Source organism: Equus przewalskii, chromosome 23 (genome assembly GCF_037783145.1).
Source record: "Equus przewalskii isolate Varuska chromosome 23, EquPr2, whole genome shotgun sequence".
NCBI classification, from domain to species: domain Eukaryota; kingdom Metazoa; phylum Chordata; class Mammalia; order Perissodactyla; family Equidae; genus Equus; species Equus przewalskii.
The window spans coordinates 13,720,065-13,741,848 of NC_091853.1; the positions used below are offsets into that span (position 1 = coordinate 13,720,065).

General features: G+C 36.1%; 1 protein-coding gene across 4 annotated transcripts in view; it reads left to right on the plus strand.

Moving 5' to 3' along the window:
• CEP350 (centrosomal protein 350) overlaps positions 1-21,784 on the plus strand; it is a 161,053-nt gene that overhangs the window by 71,007 nt on the left and 68,262 nt on the right. For all 4 annotated transcript variants that reach the window (XM_070591728.1, XM_070591730.1, XM_070591727.1 and 1 more), the window contains 8 exons: positions 2,362-2,548; positions 4,973-5,193; positions 5,967-6,130; positions 9,637-9,747; positions 10,222-10,362; positions 11,859-11,995; positions 12,828-12,950; positions 16,615-16,784. In XM_070591728.1, coding sequence (XP_070447829.1) covers positions 2,362-2,548; positions 4,973-5,193; positions 5,967-6,130; positions 9,637-9,747; positions 10,222-10,362; positions 11,859-11,995; positions 12,828-12,950; positions 16,615-16,784 — 1,254 coding nt within the window. The remainder of the gene's footprint in view (positions 1-2,361; positions 2,549-4,972; positions 5,194-5,966; positions 6,131-9,636; positions 9,748-10,221; positions 10,363-11,858; positions 11,996-12,827; positions 12,951-16,614; positions 16,785-21,784) is intronic.

The window sequence follows — 21,784 nt, forward strand, 5'->3', positions numbered from 1 at the left end:
TTGTGTGTTCCCCTCCCCCCCATTGTGACAATGCAATCAGCATATCTAATTCATGGTACACACCTTTACCTGGCTTCTTAGGATGAATTACTATGAATGAGGTGGAATTTCTCAGTCAAAGGGGATGGAAAATTATTTTTCTATATATTTTAAGTTCTCCTTCAGAAAGGATGTATTAGTTTGCACTCCCATGAAAACAGTGAATGAGTATCCTTTCCTGCGTGTGCTGAATGACTCTCAAGGTTTCATTACTTCAAAAGTATTTGCTAATCTAGAAAAATGGCATCTCATTGAAGTGATTTGCATTTCTTTGCTAGTTGGGTTTAGTATTTTTCATATGCTATGACTGTTTTCATTTTTCCTTTTTTAAACCAAATTTTAATGAAAAGTTGTTACCTTATTACTATCACTACAGCATAATATAGTGTAATTTTTACCTTGTCTACTTTTTGTGTGGTAATAGATAGCTAATATAAAATTTACCATTTTAACCATTTTTAAGTGTACAGTTTAATGGCATTAAGTTTATTCACACTGTTTGCAACCATCACCACCATCCATCTCTAGAACTTTTTCAACATTCCATGTTGAAACTCTGTACCCATTAAACAATGACTCCCCATTCCTTCCTCATTGCCACCACCCCTTAACCCCTGGCAGCCACCATTCTACTTTCTGTCTCTATGAATTTGACTAGGAAATTTAACCATTGGTAAGTGTACAGTTCAGTAGCTTTCAGTACGTTCTCATTGTTGTGCAATGATCACCATTATCCATCTCCACAACTGTTTCGTCATCTCAAACGGAAACTTCATACTCATTAAATAATAATTCCTTCTCCCCTCCCCCCAGCCCCTGGTAACAGCTGCTCTACTATGCTTCTGAATTTGCCTGCTCTAGGTACCTCATATAAGTGTATACTCATGTAATATTTGTACTTTGGTGACTGGCTTGTTTTACTTAGCGTGCCTTCAAGGTTCTTTCATGTTGTAGCATGTGTCAGAATGTCCTTCCTTTTTAAGGCTAATATTTTATTGTATATATGTACCACACTTTGTTTATGCGTTCATAAACAAGTGTTGAAGGACTTGGGTTGCTTCCACCTTTTGCCTGTTGTGAATAATGATGCTGTGAACATGGATGTACAGCACAATTGTTTTTTTGACTTTTCCATTTTCTTTTGATCTTTAACCATATATCTACATTAAAAAATTTTTAGCTACCATTAAAATATACATGCAGTTCTTTTTTCTGCTTCTTTTTTTCACATGATAAATATTTCTCATGCTGCTATTGAAACATATCAAGGTGAATGATACGCTAGACTTAAGTCATAAAGCCTGGACTTACATCCTATTTCTGCTGTTGACTGTATATCCTTAAGCAAGCTACTTAGCCTCATAGATCTCTTGTTACCTCATCAGCAAATTGAGCGTACAGTATCCACCTCATAAGATGTTTCAGAGCAATAAGGTAATATATATGGAGTGCATTTTAAATTACAAAGTGCTACTTAGGTGTTTAAGTTACTATTATCTGTGTGGTTTAGACAACTCTTCTGCTGTTGGAACTATAGGTTGAAATTTTTTAATTATAAAGTTATACATTGAATATCTGCATAATTGTTTAAATAATCTTTTAACATACCCCTATAAGTGATTCTGAGTCAGAGGATATGAAAAGTTTTATGAATCTGGCTACATTGTTCTTGCCATAGAGTTTTTCAAAAGGATTTTGTAGTTCACTTGGCAGTTGATAACATTTGTCTGCTAGCTCTGGGTTTTATCCTTAAAAAACTTCTTTTTTGTTACTTTTTCATAGGGGTAAAGTAGTTCTTAATTCTTGTTTAATATGCTTATCTTTTTTTACCATTTGATTTAAGAACAGTTTTTTTTAATTTTTAAAATTTAATTATTTTATTGAGGTCGTATTGGCTTATAACTTTGTGTGATTTCAGGTCTGCAATATTATATATCCGTTTCTGTAGAGACTGCGTCATGTTCAGCATCAGTAGTCAAGTTTTTATTTGTCATGATACATATGCTGCTTCACCCCTTTTGCCCTCCCCCCAACCCCCTTCCCCTCTGGTGACCACTAGTCTGTTCTCCTTATCCATGTGTTTAAAACAATTTATTTTTTAATAGCAAATGGGAGCTATTAATGGAAGAAACTTCACTTTCCTTAAATGGAAGCAGAGAATGAACTGCTTTATTTTAGAGATGAAAAGCAAATTTTAAAAATAAGTCAATTTAAAAACATTCTGGCCTGCACTTTTTATAATTTTATTGAAATCTAGGTATCAGTTATCTCTCAGTAACTTCTAATATTGGGAATCAGCTTTATAAGAAATTTACTTTACAGGGCTGGATTCACTCACTGGAAATGTTCAGAACTCACTTCCTGATGAGGAAAAAGTACACTCTGGCTCAGAACATGGCTCTCTTCAAGGAAAGAAATCTGGGACCAGTAGCAAAATTTCTGTTAAAGGTTATGAGGAGACTCTTGACACCGATAGTACTTTGGAGGATCTTTCTGGGCCTTCTTTAAGGTAAAGTAATGTATATTTTATACTAGAATTCGTATTTACTTAAAGTTACAGTGTCATTGATGTTCAGAGAATCCATTTAATAAATTTTTGTATTTTCTAAATAGATTTTTTGGTTTTGTTTGTAGCTCTAGTCTTATGTATTAGAATATGGTCATTTCTCACTCAAAGTATTATAACTTCTCTGTCAGGAATTCTCTGCCTCTAGCACAACCCACCTTTCTTCTAAATGCTATTCCCACAGTTATTTTCTTGACTCAATGCTTTTAAACCAAATTTTAGTGAATAATTGTTATCTTATTACTATCACTACTCTCTTTAGGGTACTTGGGGAGCTCATAGTTACCCTATGGATCAATAACTTTATTTGAAGTGTTTTTCTCTATGCTACCATAAACTATCTCATTTCCTTTGTCTATACATTTTCTTCTCAAATGTGTTCTTCCACTCTTTCATCACAGCTACTTAGCATCCTTTTGTTTCATTGTTTATTTCTTCCTCTGAACTTTTCTCTCCTGCTCAATTTATTAGATGGCTCAAGCAGATTTTGAAATCTCACTCTTATATTGGTTATGGAGCTTGTGCACTCTGTGGGTTTTTTCTTCTTCTTTTTAATATCATATATTATGTACTTAGCCTATTGCTTACAAATAACCATCAGTTATTCTTCATGTACAGTTCCTACTCCTTTGTCCACATGACTTTTTATCTGCTGCACTGGTTTTGTCCTTGTGGAAATTTAAGCTCTGAGAAGACATGGATTTATTTTTTTCTTTTAAAACTATGTGCTTTTTCTAGTATAGTGTTACAGATAATCATTTTTAGTGCTTTCATGTTACAAATAATGTTGTATCATTAATATCATCATTGCTATATTTAAAATTGAATCTTAGTTTCTTTGTCAGTGATTTTGAAATTCGGGAAACTTTATCTTTCCTTTAGAGATACTCTGATGATTTAATTGGCAAAATCTGCAAAATCAAACATTTCTAAAACAGAATCCATAGCCACGTAAGCTTGATAAATGCCCTATACTCTAATCTGGACCCCCTCTTCCCCATCTATGGTGATTTACAGTGGATAAAATAATTCGAGGGTTAATAAGGAGGAGTCCAGATTTTTAAAAAAATTATTTAGCCCATTTTTTCTAACTTATTTGGCTGTAGACACCCTGTCCCCAAGATCTTCCCCTTTCTTTCCTTTTTACTTTTTGGAAAACTTATTAACATCGTTGGAAACATACTTTTGGAAATGCTAGTCTAGGTGAATCTTCTCTGCAGAGCAAATATAAATTCATCTTGTATAACCATAAGGTTCAAATTCAGACAGAGTACTGTTTCGATGTCATGTTGGAATTCTTTCATGGAAATCTATTAGGAGACAGAAGTAATGATAATTCTTTTTAGGTTCCATAAATGAAATTGTCAGACTGTTAAAACTAGTGTTTCTCTAAATAATCAATAGAAAATTAAAGGTCACTGTAGACAGGCAAGTGCCTCTCAAGAACAATTTTATTCAAGTATTTACATGCTGAGTATAAGAAAAATGTTTACCTTTGAAAACGCTCATAATTTTATTAAAGCAAAAAGTAAACTTGAATGTTAGAAATATGTTCACTATGCTAACATGCTTTATAGAGTATCTTTGAGTCATTTATTTAATAAATAAATATTTCTTGCAAGGCAAAATGCTTCTTGTTATGAGAAACAATACCTTTAGTGAGCTTAATTTCTCGAAGAAGAGCTAGACCTGTGCCTTGTGTTGAATTAAATGCCTTGAGAGTTGTTCCAATCAAACTGTTGGGAGAGGTTGCTTCTTATCAGAAAGTTCAGGAAAGAACTATAATGTTAAAAGATGGATGGAAACAAAAGGACATGTGTAAAGTACTTAGGGATGGTGAGTATGAAAATAATTTTTTGTTATGACTTATGGGTTAGGAATAACAAAAGAGTAGTTTTTGTCATTTCTTAAGTTTTAATACAAAATGATATTTTATTTTCTTTCAAAGACATATTTTAAGACATTTTTTATAAGATAGACTTGACCTTACCTTTTATATACGGCTATAATTTTTCTATATGAAGTGTAAGTATTTTAGAGGGTTTTGCCTCATACTACACTAAGTGATTCGTGACATATATTCATTGCAGAGGAGAGAGTTAGGTGCCAGTTTAATCAAGAGACTCCTTTTCCGTTTTATTCTGCGCAGGGTTTGTCCCTAGCTTGTGGACCACTGTAAATGTAGCAGTAAGAGGAGTCCTCATAGGCCTTCATTTGGCATAGCAACTATGTTGAGTGAATAAATGCCTGAATCACAGCTTTTTAAAGCTAATGTTAAAGAAGATAATGCATGCTGTTCTTAGGAACTTAGCTGGTTCTTGAAGTAGTTTTCCTTTCTCTAATGTCTTTGTGAAACAAAACTTCTAGTGTCTCATCAGACAAGGGAAGATCTCAGAAAACTCCAACTTCTCCCCTATCTCCAAGTTCCCAGAAATTGTTGCCGTTTGACCTGCCAGGAACTTCATTAGAAAGATCTAAATCCTCAGTAATAATGACTCCAACTGTAACAGGATTTAAGCCTAATGCAGCTTTTACTGATATGAACCTGGCTGCCAGCAGAACAAATACAGAGATGGCTTCAGCACCAGGCAAGTAGATCCATGCATCTGTAATTTAAAAAATGAGATGTTAATTTTTTTCCTGAAAAGTTCTTTTCTTTCCGTTGAACCATAAGGAAATGTTTTTTCAAGTGATTGTGATTACTTTTTTTGGGGGTAGAGGGGGAGGGTTGTCTTTTTTGTTTTTTTTTAGGAAGATTAGCCCTGAGCTAACATCACCAATCCTCCTCTTTTTGCTGAGGAAGACTGGCCCTGAGCTAACATCCGTGCCCATCTTCTTCTGCTTTATATGTGGGACACCTACCACAGCATGGCTTGACAAGCAGTGCATAGGTCCACACCCAGGATCCGAACCAGTGAACCACGGGCCGCCAAAGCGGAACGTGCGAACTTAACTGCTGCGCCACCAGGCTGGCCCCTCAAGTGATTGTGATTACTTTTTGAAGTAGTAAACAAAGACTATGCAGGAAAATAAATATTGAAAAGTATGAGTGATTCAATAGTGGTGATTTTTCCCATCTTGCCAGCATTAGTCAGATACACCTGAAAAATGTATCCCATATATGTACCCCTAAGTGTTTGTAGGTATCTATATTTGTATGGACACATGCATGCACATGCATACACACCCATACCCACACACAAAAGGAGTAACTACTAAGATAGGTTGTACTAAGAAGTCACTGTCTTTCCTACATAGGAAATTAGTATTGTTTTTGGCTCTTAAAATGAGAAGTGAATTTTAGAATCTGAGATGTAATTTCGTGTGAACTTTTACATTTGACACTTCTTATGCCCTCCAGGTTCTAAGCGCTTTTCTCCTGCTGGCCTCCAGCATCGTATGGTAGCAGAACTCAGTTACTTGAGTGCCATTGAGGAGTCGGTGCGCCAGCTATCAGATGTAGAAAGAGTTAGAGGCATTTCGCTTGCTCAGCAGGAGAGTGTGTCTCTGGCTCAGATCATAAAGGTATTCGTGGAGTTTTCTTCTTTAGCTTTCTGTGTTTTTCCTCTTCTCTTTGCTATCTAAAATAGTCAATGATGAATTAAAAAAAACTTTAACCTGCCAAGTAGAAAAGAATAGTTTGCCATATAGCAGCTATAAATAACCCTAGGAAAAACTATCATATAGAGTACTGAAAAGAAAATTAAACATGCAATGTTTGGCAGTAGAACAATAATATAATCATTCTCTCTCAAATATTTCATTTTCCACATTCTCTACTTTTTTAATGACAGTATGAAAATCAGCAATCAAATATTCTCAATATTTTCTCTTTTTACTGACAAAGTCAGGTGACTGAGTTTTTTTCTTTTTAATGCTTTATTTGTACCAAAGAGAAAAGTTTCTGAGATATGGGTTTTTGATAAAGCCAGGATAATCTGGACTTTTCCTTTGCTAACAAAAATCCAGTGTGTAAGCAGTGTTCCTCGGTGGGGGTGTTATTGGGATTTTTTTTTTTTTAACCGAGGTACTATTTACATATAATAAAATACACAAATTTTAAGTGTATAGTTTCATAAGTTTTGACCATTGTAACCGTGTAACAATCACCCTAATCAAAATATGGAATACTTCTCTCACGCCAGAATGTTCACCCATGCCCCTTTTCAGTTAACCCCTCCTCCCAGAGGCAATTGCTGTTCTGATTCCTATCACCATAGTTTATTTTTGCTCGTTCTAGAACTTCATATAAACTGAAGTATAATTTGTACTTGTTGTGTTTAGCTTTTTCTATATTGCATAATGTTTTTAATATTCATCTCTGTTGTTTTACCCATAGTTTTGTTTTTCTACCAAATATTCCAGGAATTAATGTATCAAAAATTTTTTATCCATTCTCTTATTGATGTACATTTGTATTATTTCTAGTTTTTGGCGGTTATAAATATTCCTCCTATGAACTTTTTTTTTTTTGGTGGGGAAGATTGGCCCTGAGCTAACGTCTGTTGCCAGTCTTCCTCTTTTTGCTTGAGGAGGATTGTCGCTGAGCTAACAACCATGCCAGTCTTCCTCTATTTTGTATGTGGGATGCCACCACAGCATGGCTTTAATGAGCCACCAGTGTGTAGGTCCATGCCTGGGATCCAAAACCATGAACCCCGGGCTGCTGAAGCAGAGCATGCGAACTTAACCACTACACCACCAGGCTGGCCCCTGAACATTTTCTACAGCTTTCTGTATTCAACACAGATTTTCATTTTTCTTGCTTAAATACCTAGGAATGTACTTGCTTGGGTCAAGTGTAAGTATGTGTTTAATTTTATAAGAAATTGCTATACCCTTTTACTAAATAGTTGTAACATCTTACCATCGTACAGCAGTATATGAGAGTTCCAGTTGTTCCATATCCTGCTATTATTTGGTATTCTAGTTATGCTAGTGAGTGCAAAGTAGTATCTCATTGCTGGTTTTAATTTGCATTTCTTTTATAACTGATAAGATTGATCATATTTTTGTGTATTTATTGACCATTCTTAAGTCTTTTTTTGTGAATGTTCAAATCTTTTGCCTATTTCATACCCGGTTGTTCATCTTTTAATTACTGAGTTGTAGGAGTTCTTTATTCTAGAAACAAGTCTTTTTCAGATATATTTCAAATATTGTTTCCTGGTCCTTGGTTTGCCTTTTCATTGTTTTAAACTGTTTCTTTTGAAGAGCAGAATATTTTAATTTTGATGAAATTTAGTGTTAATTTTTTTCTTTTACGGTAGTGCCTTTTGTTTTCTAAGAAATCTTTGCCTACTCTAAGATACTAATGTACTCTCAAAGCCAGTCTTCCTCAGCAAGGAGAGGAGGATTGGTGGTGGATGTTGGCTCAGGGCTAATCCTCCTCAAAAATAATAAATAAATAAATAAATAAATAAATAAATAAATAAATAAATAAAAAGATATTAGCGTACACTTAACAAAGATATTCTTTTATGTTTTCCCCGAAAGCTCTATAGTTTTGGCTTTTATATATAAGTGTGTGAATCATCTTAAGTTAATTATGGAGTGTGAGGAAGTGGTCACAGTTCATCTTTCCCCCATATGGTTATTCAGTTGTTCCAGCACCGTTTTCTCAATAAGACTTAAATTGCCTTGGTACCTTTATCAACAATTAAGTAATCGTTTATATGTAGGTCTATTTCTGGACTCTGTTCTTTTCCATTGCTATTTGTCGGTCCTTAATGCCATTACCATACTGTTTTATTATTGCTTTACACTGTGTCTTGAAATCAGGGTGTAATTGCTCCAACTTTGTTCTCTCTCAAGATGGTTTTGGCTATTATAACGTTTTTGCATTTCTGCCTAACTTTAGAATCAGTTTATCAGTGTCTACCAAAAAAAAAAAGCCTGACAAGATTTTGATTTGAATGGCATTGAATCTGTAGATCAGTTTGGGGAGAATTCACATCTTGACAGTATTGCATCTTCTAATTCGTGATCATGATGGTATCTTTTTCTATTTATTTAGGTTTTTAAATATTCTCTCAGCAGTGTAATTTTCACTGTAGAGGTCTTATACATTTTGAAATTTCTTCCTAAATATTTTATGTCTTTTGATTCTGTCATAAATGATATTTTTTTTCAATTTCATTTTATAGTTGTTCCTCCCAAAATACCTATATGCAGTTCTTTGTGTGGAACTATCCCATGCTTTGTCGGGAGTTCAGCATTCATGCACCCCTCCCAATAAATAGCAGTAGTGCTATCCAGTTGTGACAGCAAAAACTCTCCAGACTTTTCCAAATGCTCTCTGGTGGAGAGTAGGAAGGGACTGATAACGACTTTGTTAAAAATCACTGGATTGAGGAAATGGCCCCATTGCAGTGGCCATGCGTACTTACCTTGAAATCTGAAAAAGCACTGAGGTTTTCTACCATTTTAGGGATAAGTTATAATTCTGGGTTTCCAGATTTGGACAGGGCATTATATGGCTTTATACACAGCCTTCCCACCTTTAGAGGAGCTATATTATTTAGCACTATTCCAGAAGAAATGACAATATATAAATTTATAGATAGCATTTTATGGAATACTGGTAAGAAAGGGTCCTGGTGAAAAGAAGACCTTTTTTGGGCCAACATTTTTATGAAACTGCTTCTTCAAATCAAAATAAAGGAATCATAGAAGTGTGAGGTGTGAAGCATTATCTTTGTTTTTACACACAGGACATTTTAATCTCTTTCAAAGAGTTAGGCACCATAGCTTTTAGTTTCACACCAACTTTTTATTATCAGTTCTTAGTCCTGTAGGCCTTGGGAATGTTTTATATTATTACATATTTGACACATAGTAGGTGGTCACTAAACATTTTGATAGATGATAAATGGTTAATGTCTATCCTATTTACCTTCTTTCCTTTAGGCTCTAATTTGTTGCTTCGAAATATTTGTGTTAGAAAAATAGCATTGAGTTTAAATATAGTCACTGTATTAAAATAATTTAGTATCATAGAATTAGTAGTTGATTATTTCTTTATTTCAAAGGCACAGCAGCAACGCCATGAAAGAGACTTGGCCCTTTTGAAATTAAAGGCTGAAAAAGAGGCTCTGGAGTGTCAGAGACAATTAGAAGAAACCCGAAACAAAGCAGCTCAGGTAACTTATTTTGCAGTGTGTACTGGTTCTTTAAACTTAAATTTTTATCTTTGAAATTACTTCAGTATTCTATTAGTTATATAGGAATAAAAAAGAAAAGATATAAATAATAATGTTTTAGTACATTATGCCATATGGGTTAATTTCATGTCATTTGATTCTTGTAACAGCCCTGTGAAATTAAGTAGTCAAGATTTGTCTCCAATTTAGAGAAGTGGAAACTGAGGTGTATAGTGATTCCTTGTCTGCAGACACATCAGCTCGTGAACAGTGGTTAAGACTTAAGGTCCAGCAGTGACTTTAAGATTCCAGATTTTAAACTCTAGATTTTAAGATATGAAATCCAAATAGTAGTCAAATGGTTTTTTCTTTTACAAGGCATTCAATCCATGAAACAAATTTACTAATAAAAACTAATTTGGAATGGGGAGAGACTGAGACATAAGTTCTCTTTTCACCCGTTTTTATTTACAGGTCCATGCGGAATCATTACAGCAGGTGGTTAAATCACAACGGGATGTGACTGAAGTCCTGCAGGAAGCAACTTGTAAAATAGCTGCCCAGCAAACAGAGGCTGCTCGCCTCACCACAGATGCAGCACGCCAGATCTGTGAGGTAAGAGCCATGGAGAACATTTTTGTTTCTAGTTCTTTTTAGTCAATGTCAGTAACTTTGCTCTTTGCAGTAATGGGTTTCTAACATCCAGCAAATGAATACTTTTTTTTTTTTTTTTACTGAGGAAGATTCGCCCTGAACTAACATCTGCTGCCAATCCTCCTCTTTTTGCTTGAGAAAGATTCTCCCTAAGCTAACATCTGTGCCAGTCTTCCTCTATTTTGTGTGTGAGTCGCTGCCACTGCATGGCCACTGACGAGTGGTGTAGGTCCATGCCTGAGAACTGAACCCGAGCTGCCAAAGCGGAGCACACCAAACTTAATCACTGGGCTACAGGGCTGGCCCTGCAAATGCATACTTTCAATTAGTGACTTTCAATGGGGGCCATACCCTATTGAAATAAGAAGCACATTTATTGCAGGGTGTTATACATGTGAATGATATAGAGCCAGAAAAAAAGATAGAGAAGAACTAGAAATTCCTGCCCTTGAGTAAACTTTTAAAAAACATACCAATTTTATTGATGTGTAATTTACAAATAATAAAATGTTTCCATTTTAAGTATACAGTTTGATGAGTTTTAACAAATACATACATATAGATATCTTTATATTTCTATATCTTATCTATCTATCCCTGTAAACACCACCATAATCAAGAAATCAAGAATATTTCTAACACTCTAAAAAGTTCCCTCCTGTCCCTTTGTAGTCAGTCACCAACTTGGTTCCCAGGGAGCCACTGATCTGCTTTGTATCAAGATGTTTCATTTTTATCCAGAGTGATGTTGGTGTCTTTTCTTTTACTGTACCAAGGATAAAGCCAGAAATAGTTTTACTGCTGTCTCCATATAGAATATCATAATCTATAGATATAGTTTCAGTTTGTTTTATCAGTTACAGTTTAGAACCGTTTGTTGAAGTGATTCTGTTATTAGAAAGCCATGAACCTGCTATATGTTGAGTACTATGGGATTGTGCAAATAAGTATAAAGTGGAGTCTCTTTTCTCAAAAAAATTTTAGACAACAGTAATAAAGATTTCAAAAATACGTCAAGTCATCAAGGCAGTGATTGAATGAATACTGTATGAATAAAGCATGCAGCAATTGCAGTAGTGGCTAAGAGTAGGGAAAATATGCTTCACTTTCTTGGTCAGAAAAGACTTAGGAAGTAGTAACTGAATTGATTCTTAAAGCAAGATTTGATTTTTGGTTTACTGTGTCTTATTCTATGACTTGAAGGTTTTCTATGTAATTCATAGATTGTTATAGCTGGGTGAAACCATAGAAATCATATTGTTCAACCCATTATTTTTATAAGGAAGCTGCTGAGACGTAAAGCGTCTAAATGACTTACCCACAATATTTTACCTATTATTGCAGAATTTGCTTGCTTTCAATCCAGTGATCTTTCCAAAACACTATGTTCCCTCTCAGTTCTTCTGTGATATTATCTTTTTTACATCTGCTTTTGCTTTGTTTGTGTTCATATTTAGATGGCAGAGTTAACTCGAACTCATATCTCAGATGCTGTCACTGCTTCAGGAGCTCCACTAGTAACACTGTATGACCACCAGCGGCAACATGCTCCCGACTTCGTGAAGCAACTGAGGACCAGAGCTGAAACAGATAGGTTAATATTCAGTCATTCAACAAACATGTAATGAGTATTTAGTATGTTTCAGGCACTATTGTGGGTACTAGGAATATAGTTTTGGGAATATAGTAGGGAAGATAGATATTAATCAAATATTCACTTAAGTGAATGAACACTTAAAACTGAGATAAGTGTTGTGAAAAAAAGGAACGTATGTCTCTGAGATATGTAAGAAAGGAATTTGAATAGCCTGGGAATGCAAGGAGGTCAGAGAAAGTTTTCCTGAGGAAGTAAAGCTTATGGTGAGATTTAGTGGAAGAAAGGGAGTCAGTGATATACAGGAGGTAAAGAGTAGGCAGGTCAATACATGCAAATGTAGGAAAAGAAAGTAAAGGGAAACTAGTGTGACTGGAGGCAGAGAGCAAAGGGGAGAATGGTAGGAGGTGCTGCAGGGATCAGATCATGGTAGGGCCTTGCAGACCTTCAGGCTTCTGGAGTTTATTCTAGGAGCAGTGAAAGGTCATCAGAGAGTATTTTAGGCAGGGCTGGATAATGTGATCATGTTTGTGTGTGTCGTTTTTTGCATCACGTTTTGACAGCCTCTAATTTGTAGATTTTAAGTCTCAGTTCACATTCGTTGATACTTGGGTGATTTGTAGTTCTCATATTTATTATATGAGAAGATATTCTTTAATGTGCTATATACCCTTTTCTATGAGTGAATGCCTTTCTTTCTCAAAAACTTTGTAACAGTGACTTCATTATTTCTATGAATTCAAGATTTTATCTCGTTAATGTTAAACAGTGTTTAAAATTTTTCTTTTATTAGAGACTTTAAATGTTTAATCAGTTTTTCTTTTCTTTGTAGGAAAAGTCAATCTGTTTCACTGTCTCAGAGTAAAGAAGGGACCCTTGACTCAAAGCATCGGAAGTATTCCCCCTCATATGATAGTTATTCTGAGTCTTCAAGATACAAGAATCATGATAGAAGGTGAGTTTGATTTAGTAAAGTCTGATAAATGGCTTAGACATTGTTTTTTTTTAATTTTTAGTCTCATTTCTTTAAATGAGATAGTGTCTTCCCTTCAAAGTTCTGGCTTCCCCCATTTAATTAGCTGATTTACAAAGTAGTTGTTCCATGTAATAATATAGCTACCATTCCTTGAGAGCTTACATTGTACAGGCACTGTATAAGTTGTTTTTCCTACATTTACTCTTCATAACAACTTTCCAAGACAGATATTATCCTCCTTTGATAGATGAGGGAACAAAGGCTCAGAGAAGTACTCAGAAACTCACCGAAGGTCACATAGATAGTGGCACACCAAGGAATTGAACCTTGGTTTATCTGGCTCCAAAGCCTTTGTTTCTTCTACATTGCTTTGCTGACATTCGTATTTCTTGACATTACTGTATGTGCTAATTTTTATTATTGTAAAAGAAGATTGAGTACTTTGTCATTGGTACTTGGGACATTATTAACATCTATAGTTTTCAATTATGATTCTGTCCTTGGATTGGAAGGTTTTAGGGGCTTCTTTCCAGAATTCTTAGAGGTAGGATACCTACGTTGTCAGAGTGTAGTAAAACCTCAATTAAAAAATTAAATCGTGATTCTAAAAACATGTGAAAATCAACGTCAGGTAAGTACCAACAGTTATTGAGTACATACTGTGTGTCTGGAACCATGTGACTTTCGTTTAACCTTCACTGACACTTCATTTAGGCCACGATCTGAGTTACTGCAGTGGACTCCTAATACGTTTCCCCATCCTCTAACCTTTCCTCACTCTATTCATTAACCACATGGTAATCAGAGTGATTTTTCTAAAATTTGCAGCCAATTGGTTATTCACCTGTTTGAAACCCTCAGTATTCTCTCAGAGCCACTTAATATAACATGAAAGTGCCTTTGTTATTGAGCCTTTGGTCCATCTGCAGCTGTGTCTCTTGGCATTTCCCTTCTTGTCACACTCCACTAATTCTAACTACTTCAGATCTCTAAAACCATGCTCTCTTTGTCTTCTGTGCCGTTGCGTCTAATGCGTCTTCCTTTAGACCCTCTCCGTCCATTTCATTTGGGTTACTTTTACTTCTCCTTCAAGAATCAGTGCTACCCCTGGTCTGCTGTAGATCTATGTTCTCCCACAATACTCTGAATATAACTCTTACAGCCTTTACTAACTTCTATATCCTTGTTCCTTTACTCGTCAGTTATCTAGATTAGAATTCTTTGAGGGCTATGTTCTCATCACCCCAAATAGAACCCTGTACCCATTAGCAGCCACTTCTTATGCCTCTTCTTCCCCAGCCTCTGCCAACCATTAATCTACTTTCTATTTCTGTTCCTACGGATTTGTCTTTTTGGACATTTCATATAAATGGCATCATACAATGTGTGGTCCTTTGTGACTGGCTTCTTTGACTTAGTATAATGTTTTCAAGGTTCCTCTATCATATATCAGTACTTTATTTATATAGCCAAATAATATTCTATTGCATGGATCTACCACATTTTATTTATCCATCGGTTGATGGACATTTGGATTGTTTCCACTTTTTAACTGTTTTTGTGTGGGCATTTGTTTTAATTTCTCTTGGGTATATACTTAGGAGAAGGATTGCAGGATCATATAGTAACTCTGTTTAACTTTTTGAAGAGTTGCCAAACTGTTTTCCAAAGTAGCTGTTCCATTTTACTTTCCCACCAAGAATATAAAAGTTTTCCACATCCTCACCAACACTTGTTATTGTCTTTCTTTTTCGTTATACCCATCCTAATGAAGACCATATTATTCTTCTATCCCCAGAACTTATCAATAGCCCTAGCACACAGTAGGCAATCTACTACATGTTTATTGAGGGAATGATTGGCATATAACTACTAAGTGGAAGAATTGAGATTAACCCCATATCTTTCTGACTCCAAAGCATTTGCTGTCTCCTGCATTGTATCTTTTACTTATAACTTTATTATATGATTTATCCTGTTAAAAACATTTATTAAATTAGACAAATAATTGGATAATATTCTGATAAATACTATCATAAGAACACACACAAAAAGCGGTATCAACACAGAGACAGAAGTGACCAAACCTTCCTTGGGAGTGGGAGAAGGGGTCCACAAGCACCTTGGCAGAAAGGATCTGTTTATGCAGAGGATCTCAGCACCTGGCTCATGATTAGCTCCTTGACATATATATATATGTATGTGTGCATAAGCTCCTTATAACTCTAAATATTAATATATATATTTATCTGTCCTGGTGGTCTAGTGGTTAAGATTTGGCACTCTCACCACCACAGCTTGGATTCGTTTCCTGGTCAGGGAAACACACCACCCATCTGTCAGTTGTCTTAACTGTGGCAGTTGCATGTTGCTATGGTACTGAAAGCTATGCCACTGGTATTTCAAATACCAGCAGGGTCATCCATGGTGGATAGGTTTTAGCAGAGCTTTGAGACTAAGACTAAGAAGAAGGACCTCGCCACCTACTTCCCAAAAAATTGGCCATGAAAGCCCTATGAATAGCAGTGGGACATTGTCTGACATAGCGCCAGAAGGTGAGAGGATAGTACACAAAGACCAGGCAGGGTTCCACTCTGCTGTACAGGATTGCTAGGAGTTAGAATCGACTCAACAGTACTGACAACAAATATATATTTAAGTGAATGAATAAACTAAGGAAAGCGAAGGAGGAGGGTGGAAAACATTGAACTTGAAAACAAGTTCACTAAGCATTTGGAAACTTGAGGCTTAAAATCAGGAGAAGGGCAGAGCTACTGGTACAGATTTGAGGCTCAATCTAAATGATAGTAGTTTAAATTATAGGGGTGTGTAAGATTGCCCAAAGAGAGTATGTAGCATAAAACAGAAAGCTACCAAAACCAAAATTCTAGAAAGCACCATTGTTTTAAGGAAAGATAGAAAAATTAAAAGGAAGTGGAAGAAATACAGGGAAACTTGTTTAGGAAGATAAGCAAGAGAAGCAGGTGAGAGTAGAGTCAGGGAATATAAGGAGAGCTCTTTTATTTAACATTTAATTTTGATATAATTTCAAGGTTATAGAAAAGTTGAATGATACAAAGTTCTTGAATATCTTTCATCCAGATTACCCTAATGTTAACATTTTACTACATTTGCTTTAGCAAGTGGAGCTTTTAAAGACGATAGAGGTTAACATCATCTAATGTTGTGCAGAAAAAGAAATTATGTGTTGGATTTGGCAGTTAGAGTTCAGGTATAGTTTACAAGAACAGTGCCAGTAGAATAGTTGGGATTGAAGCAGATTGTGATAAATTGTGATGTTGATGAAAAGTAAGGAAGTGGAAACAGCAAGTAGAAGCCCCCTTTCCCAGGAGCTTGATTTTAAAATAAAAGGATAAAGGGGAGTGATCGCCTGAGAGTAGTGGATACCCATCATGATTATTTAAAAGTGAAACCTTCCTCCTTCCTACTCATCTTTTCTAAAGCAGTTTCTTCTCAGACTTGTGTCTACTTAGCATTTTTATGTTTTATGTTATATCTTTCATCATTTTATATATTGATCATAAGGCACATTTCTTTGTCTAAATATGTTTACTTTGAAGTTAATGATCCTCACTTTGTCGCCTTTTTTTTTTTGGTTTGTTTCCATAATATCCATAAACAGAAGTAGTAGTGGTAGCAGCCGTCAAGAAAGTCCTTCAGTTCTATCTTCTAAGGAAAATGAGAAGAAACTTCATGGTGAAAAGATGGAGAGTTCTATTGATGAACAGGTTCAGACTGCTGCAGATGATTCTCTGCGGAGTGATAGCGTACCATCTCTTCCCGATGAGAAAGGTAACTTTTCTTGCACATATATGTATATTTGTTTGTTTGGGGAGGCTTCCAGCCCTTTGAGATATTTGTGATTGAGCTGGTTAATATAATTAGAACATGGTGATAATGACACGGTTACATGTCTGATATTAAATGTGTCCAGGTGAAACTATTTCAAGGCCATACACTATGCTGGTAGCCCATGCCAATGTTTTACACAATTGTGTGTCACAATCCTAAGAGGTGGCAAAACTAATTCTAGCAGAACATGCATATGAATGGAAAATGTATACTCAACACTGAAAAAAATAACTTTTTCCTATTATAGATATGTAACATAATCATAAAAAGGAAACTACATTATTAATTAACTTTAAATTGTTAAAAATACAATAAGGATACTTTTTTAAATAAATGTTAATATCAGATGTAATAACTAGATTAAAATTCATTACTTAACTGTTCCTAGATCATAAACAAAAGCTGTACTCCTATCAAATAATAAGTAGTAAATAACATAATGAAGAAAACAGAATCTGGCAATAAATGGCACCTTTAAGACAAAGTCAGAATGTTAACAGCCTCCATTCTAGAATTTATTTTTTAAATAACTGGCTCTTAAGCGTTGTTTTGGATTGATAGTTTAGAACTATAGTCTTTAAAGCAGAATAGGCAAGACAGTCTTTGGAGTGCAAGAAGAAAATATTTAAATTTAAATTTTTCTCATTCTTTTAAAATATTTGTAAATTTTATAATGAATATAATATATGGGTATAGCAGTCTGTAGCTATGGCAGTCCTACCTAGAAGTGGGGTGCTCTATAACAAGTGCTAAAATGTGAAAGTGGCTTTAGAACTGGGTAATGAGTAGAGGTTAGAAGCGTTTTGAGGTGCATGCTAGAAAAAGCCTACCTTGCAGAGATTGTTGGTAGGACTATGGACATTAAATAATGGTGATGCTGATGAAGTCTGATAAAGATGGAAATGAGGAACATGTTATTGGAAACTGGAAGAAAGGCAGTCCTTGTTATAAAGTGGCAAAGAACTCGGCTGAACTGCATTATAGTATTTTATGGAAAGTGGAAGTTAAAAGTGATGAACTCAGCTATTTAGCTGAGGAGATTTCTAAGCAAGTGTTGAAGGCATGGCCTGGTTTCTCCTTACTGCTTATAGTAAAATGAGAGAGGAGAGATAAATTGAAGGAATTGTAAAGCAAAAAGGAACCAGAACTTGAAGATTTGGAAAATTTTTAGCCTATCCATATTGTGAAAAATGAGAAAGCTCTTCTGGAGAGAACACCAAGGGTGTGACTGGACAATCACTCCATAAAGAGATTACCCATGGATTTAATCAGCCATCTCAGCAGAAACCAGGAATAGAGATGGGATCATCCCAGCAGAGACATGGCCAATTTGGACTAAAGGGCAAGAAATGGGATGAAATATAGGAAGGCTTTCAGATTTCTGGGATTCTACGGGATGAGACAATAGAGCTGTCCAGCTGTGAATAAGCCTTATCCTTCAAGAAAAGTGAAAGAATAACCCTGAGGGTGATTCAGAAATCAGAGCAGCCACTGCCATCACAGGCCCAGATGGCAAGGCTGTCCCCTCATTGGTTTCAGAGGGTGGGGCCATCTCCTTAGTTTCACTTGTCCAGGCTGCCCCTGCTCAGGGTCTCAGGAACAAGGCCACTGCTGATGGCCGAGGGAGTGCGACTGCCCCTCAAGGGTGAGGAGGAATGGCCACGCCAGTGGGCCTGGAAAGCATGGCAGCCACGCTGGTGGGCCTGGAGGGCAGAGCATCCAGCTAAAGAGGATTATTCTTGGGCCTTAAGATGTAATGAAATTTACCCTGCTAGGTTTTGGACTTGCATGAGACTTGTCACCCTTTCTCTTTCCAATTTCTTTCTTTTGGAATAGGGTTGTCTGTTCTATGCCTGTCCCACCATTATATTTTGGAAGCACTTAGCTTGCCTTGTTTCATAGGTTCACTGCTAGATAGGAATTTTGCCTCAGGATGAATCTTACCTTGAGTCTCACATACCTCTCACATACCTGATTGAGATATTTAGATGAGACTTTAGACTTGTAGTTTATGCTGGAATGGGTTAAGACTTTTGGGGCTGTGGGGATGGGGTGAATGTGTTTTGCGTGTGAGAAGGAATGAATTTTGGGGAGCCAGCGGGTGGAATGTTATGGACTTAATTGTGTCCCCTGAAAATCCATTTGTTGAAGCTCTAACTTCCAATATGATAGTATTTGGAGATAGGGCCTTTAAGGAGATAAAGTTAAATGAGGTCGTAAGGGTGGACCTCTAATCCAGTAGGACTGGTGTTCTTAGAAGAAGAGAAGACACCAGGAGTGTGCGTGCATGGAGAAAAGGCCTTGTGAGGACACAGAAGGCATCAGTCTACAAGCAAGAAGAGGGGTGTCAGCAGAAACAACCCTGCCAGCGTCTTGGTCTTGGATTCCAGCCTCCACAATTGTGAGAAAATAAGTTTCTGGTGTTTAAGCCCCCCGGTCTGTGGTCTTCTGTTACGGCAGCCCAGACAGACTAAGACAGTAGTTTATAAATATTGACAAGCATGCTCATATTTTTTTACTGATAAATATACACAATCAAAAATATTTTGTGGCCTGCTGGATTAAACACTAATGAAATTCATTTTAGGATCAGGCTTCATAGTGACAATTTCCACCTCATGGGAGAAATTAAGGGTAGAGGAATAATAGCGTTTCTCTTACAGAATGAATTTAACCTTTACTAAATTTTATCTTGTTAATAGTAGTGTTTGTAATTAAAGTACTGATGGCAGTTAATTATTGATAGTGTCTGTGAGACTCAGAAGAATAGACAGTGAACATATGACTTGTTTAATGGTGTAACTGAAGTGTTTACCATGGTGTGTGGCCTCCAAAAACTGTGAATAAATAATTGTCAAGTGACTAATTTGAAATGTCACAAACTGTGACTTTTTGATTTATTTAACTTCTTCAAACAATATAGAATTAAATTATTTGGATTTCTGCTTCTGGCCACAATGGAGGAACAGGACCAGGTTGCCCTCCCTCCTAAAATGTCAGACAAAACGTATGAAATAGCTGTTTTTAAGACCGTGGACATTAGGCAGTGAATGATACTGATTCATGAGAGACAGGAAACAGATGAGATGAGCACTGTTATTGCCCCTGGCTTACTACCTGGAGAGAGTCTCCAGACCACAGAGCATGGAGCCCAGCAGTCTCCCTGAGTTGAGGAAATGGAATTAGGAGCCTGGAGAGCATAGGCAGCTAGACTTCACAGACCAACCAAGATCCAAAGGAATTAAACCATTTAAAACACCAATATGTAGAAGAAAACATAGGAGAAAATCTAGGTTACCTTTGGTTTGGCAATGATTTCTCAGATACCACACCAAAAGTACAATCCATGAAAGAAAAAATTGATAAGTTGTACTTTGTTCAAAATTAAAAAATTTCTTTTCTGTGAAAGACATTGTTAGGAGAATGAAAATTAAGCCACAGACTAGTAGAAAATATTTGTAAATCACATATTGGATAAAGGACTTGTATCCAGAATATATAAAGGACTCTGAAAACTTAACAACAAGAAAACCCACAACCTAATTTAAAAAGGTGCAAAAGATCTGAACAGACACTTCATTGAAGAAAATATGCAAATGGCAAATAGACATAGGAAAGATCTTCAATATCATGTGTCATTAGGGAAATGAAAATTAAAATCACAATGAAATACTACAATATGCCTGTTAGAATGAGTAAAATTCAAAAAACCTGACAACAAGTTGGCAAGGATGCAGAGCTCCAGAAACTTGCATTCATTGCTGAAGAGAACGCAAAATGGTATGGCTACTTTGGAGACATTTTCACAGTATTTTATAATGACCCAGAAATCACATGTCTAGGTAGTTGTCCAAGTGATTTGAAAACTTATATCCACACAAAACCTGTATACTAATACTCATAACACCATTATTCATAATTGCTAAAAACTGGAGGCAACTAAGATGTCTTGTGAGATGGATGAATAAACAAACTGGTAAATATACAATGGAATAAGATTCAGTGATTAAAAGGAACAAGCTATTAACTCATGCAACAAAATAGATGAATTTTAAGTAAATTTTACTAATTGAAAGAAGCACGCCCCAAAAGCCTATGTATTCTATAATTCCATTTATATGACATTCCAGAAAAGGCAAAACTATAGGGATGGAAAACAAATTAATGGTTCCCAGTTGTTAGGTGGAAGAGGAAGTGGTTGACTATAAAGCAGATGCACAGGAGAACTTTTAGTGTGAATCAACTCTTATGTAAGGTATTGTATGTTCTGTGTGGTTTTGTATGTACTGTCTGATCCTATGCATTTGTCAAAACCCTAGACCTGCAAATCACAAAGAGTAAACTTTAATGTATGCAAACTGCTTAGTTAGCCTGTGGCAAATGAATCTAACTCTGTTACAAATATATGGCATAACCACACTGAAGGGGGTGGAGGAAAAAGGGGCTGGCCTAAGTAACTTTGGAAAATGGTATTTTTGAGTGGACATTATAAGCCTAAATACAAAAGGAACAGTATAGAAAAACTGTATTCTAGTTGGTAAATTTGTTTTTCAAACAGAGGTGTTGGTTAACAATTGTTTATATAGGTGCCAGCCCAGTGGCACAGCGGTTAAGTGCCCACGTTCCACTTCGGCGGCCCGGGGTTCGCTGGTTCGGATCCCAGGTGCGGACATGGCACTGCTTGGCAAGCCATGCTGTGGTAGGCCTCCCACACATAAAGTAGAGGAAGATGGGCACGCATGTTAGCTCAGGGCCAGTCTTCCTCGGCAAAAAGAGGAGGATTGGCAGCAGATATTAGCTCAGGGCTAATCTTCCTCAAAAAAAATCCCAGTTCTTTGCGTATATATTGGGGTTGAACAAATAAGTAAATAGATGTTGGATCGTGGGAACCAGATTTGTCAGTGTTGGAGAGGGAAGTTACAGATACACAAGAAAGGAAG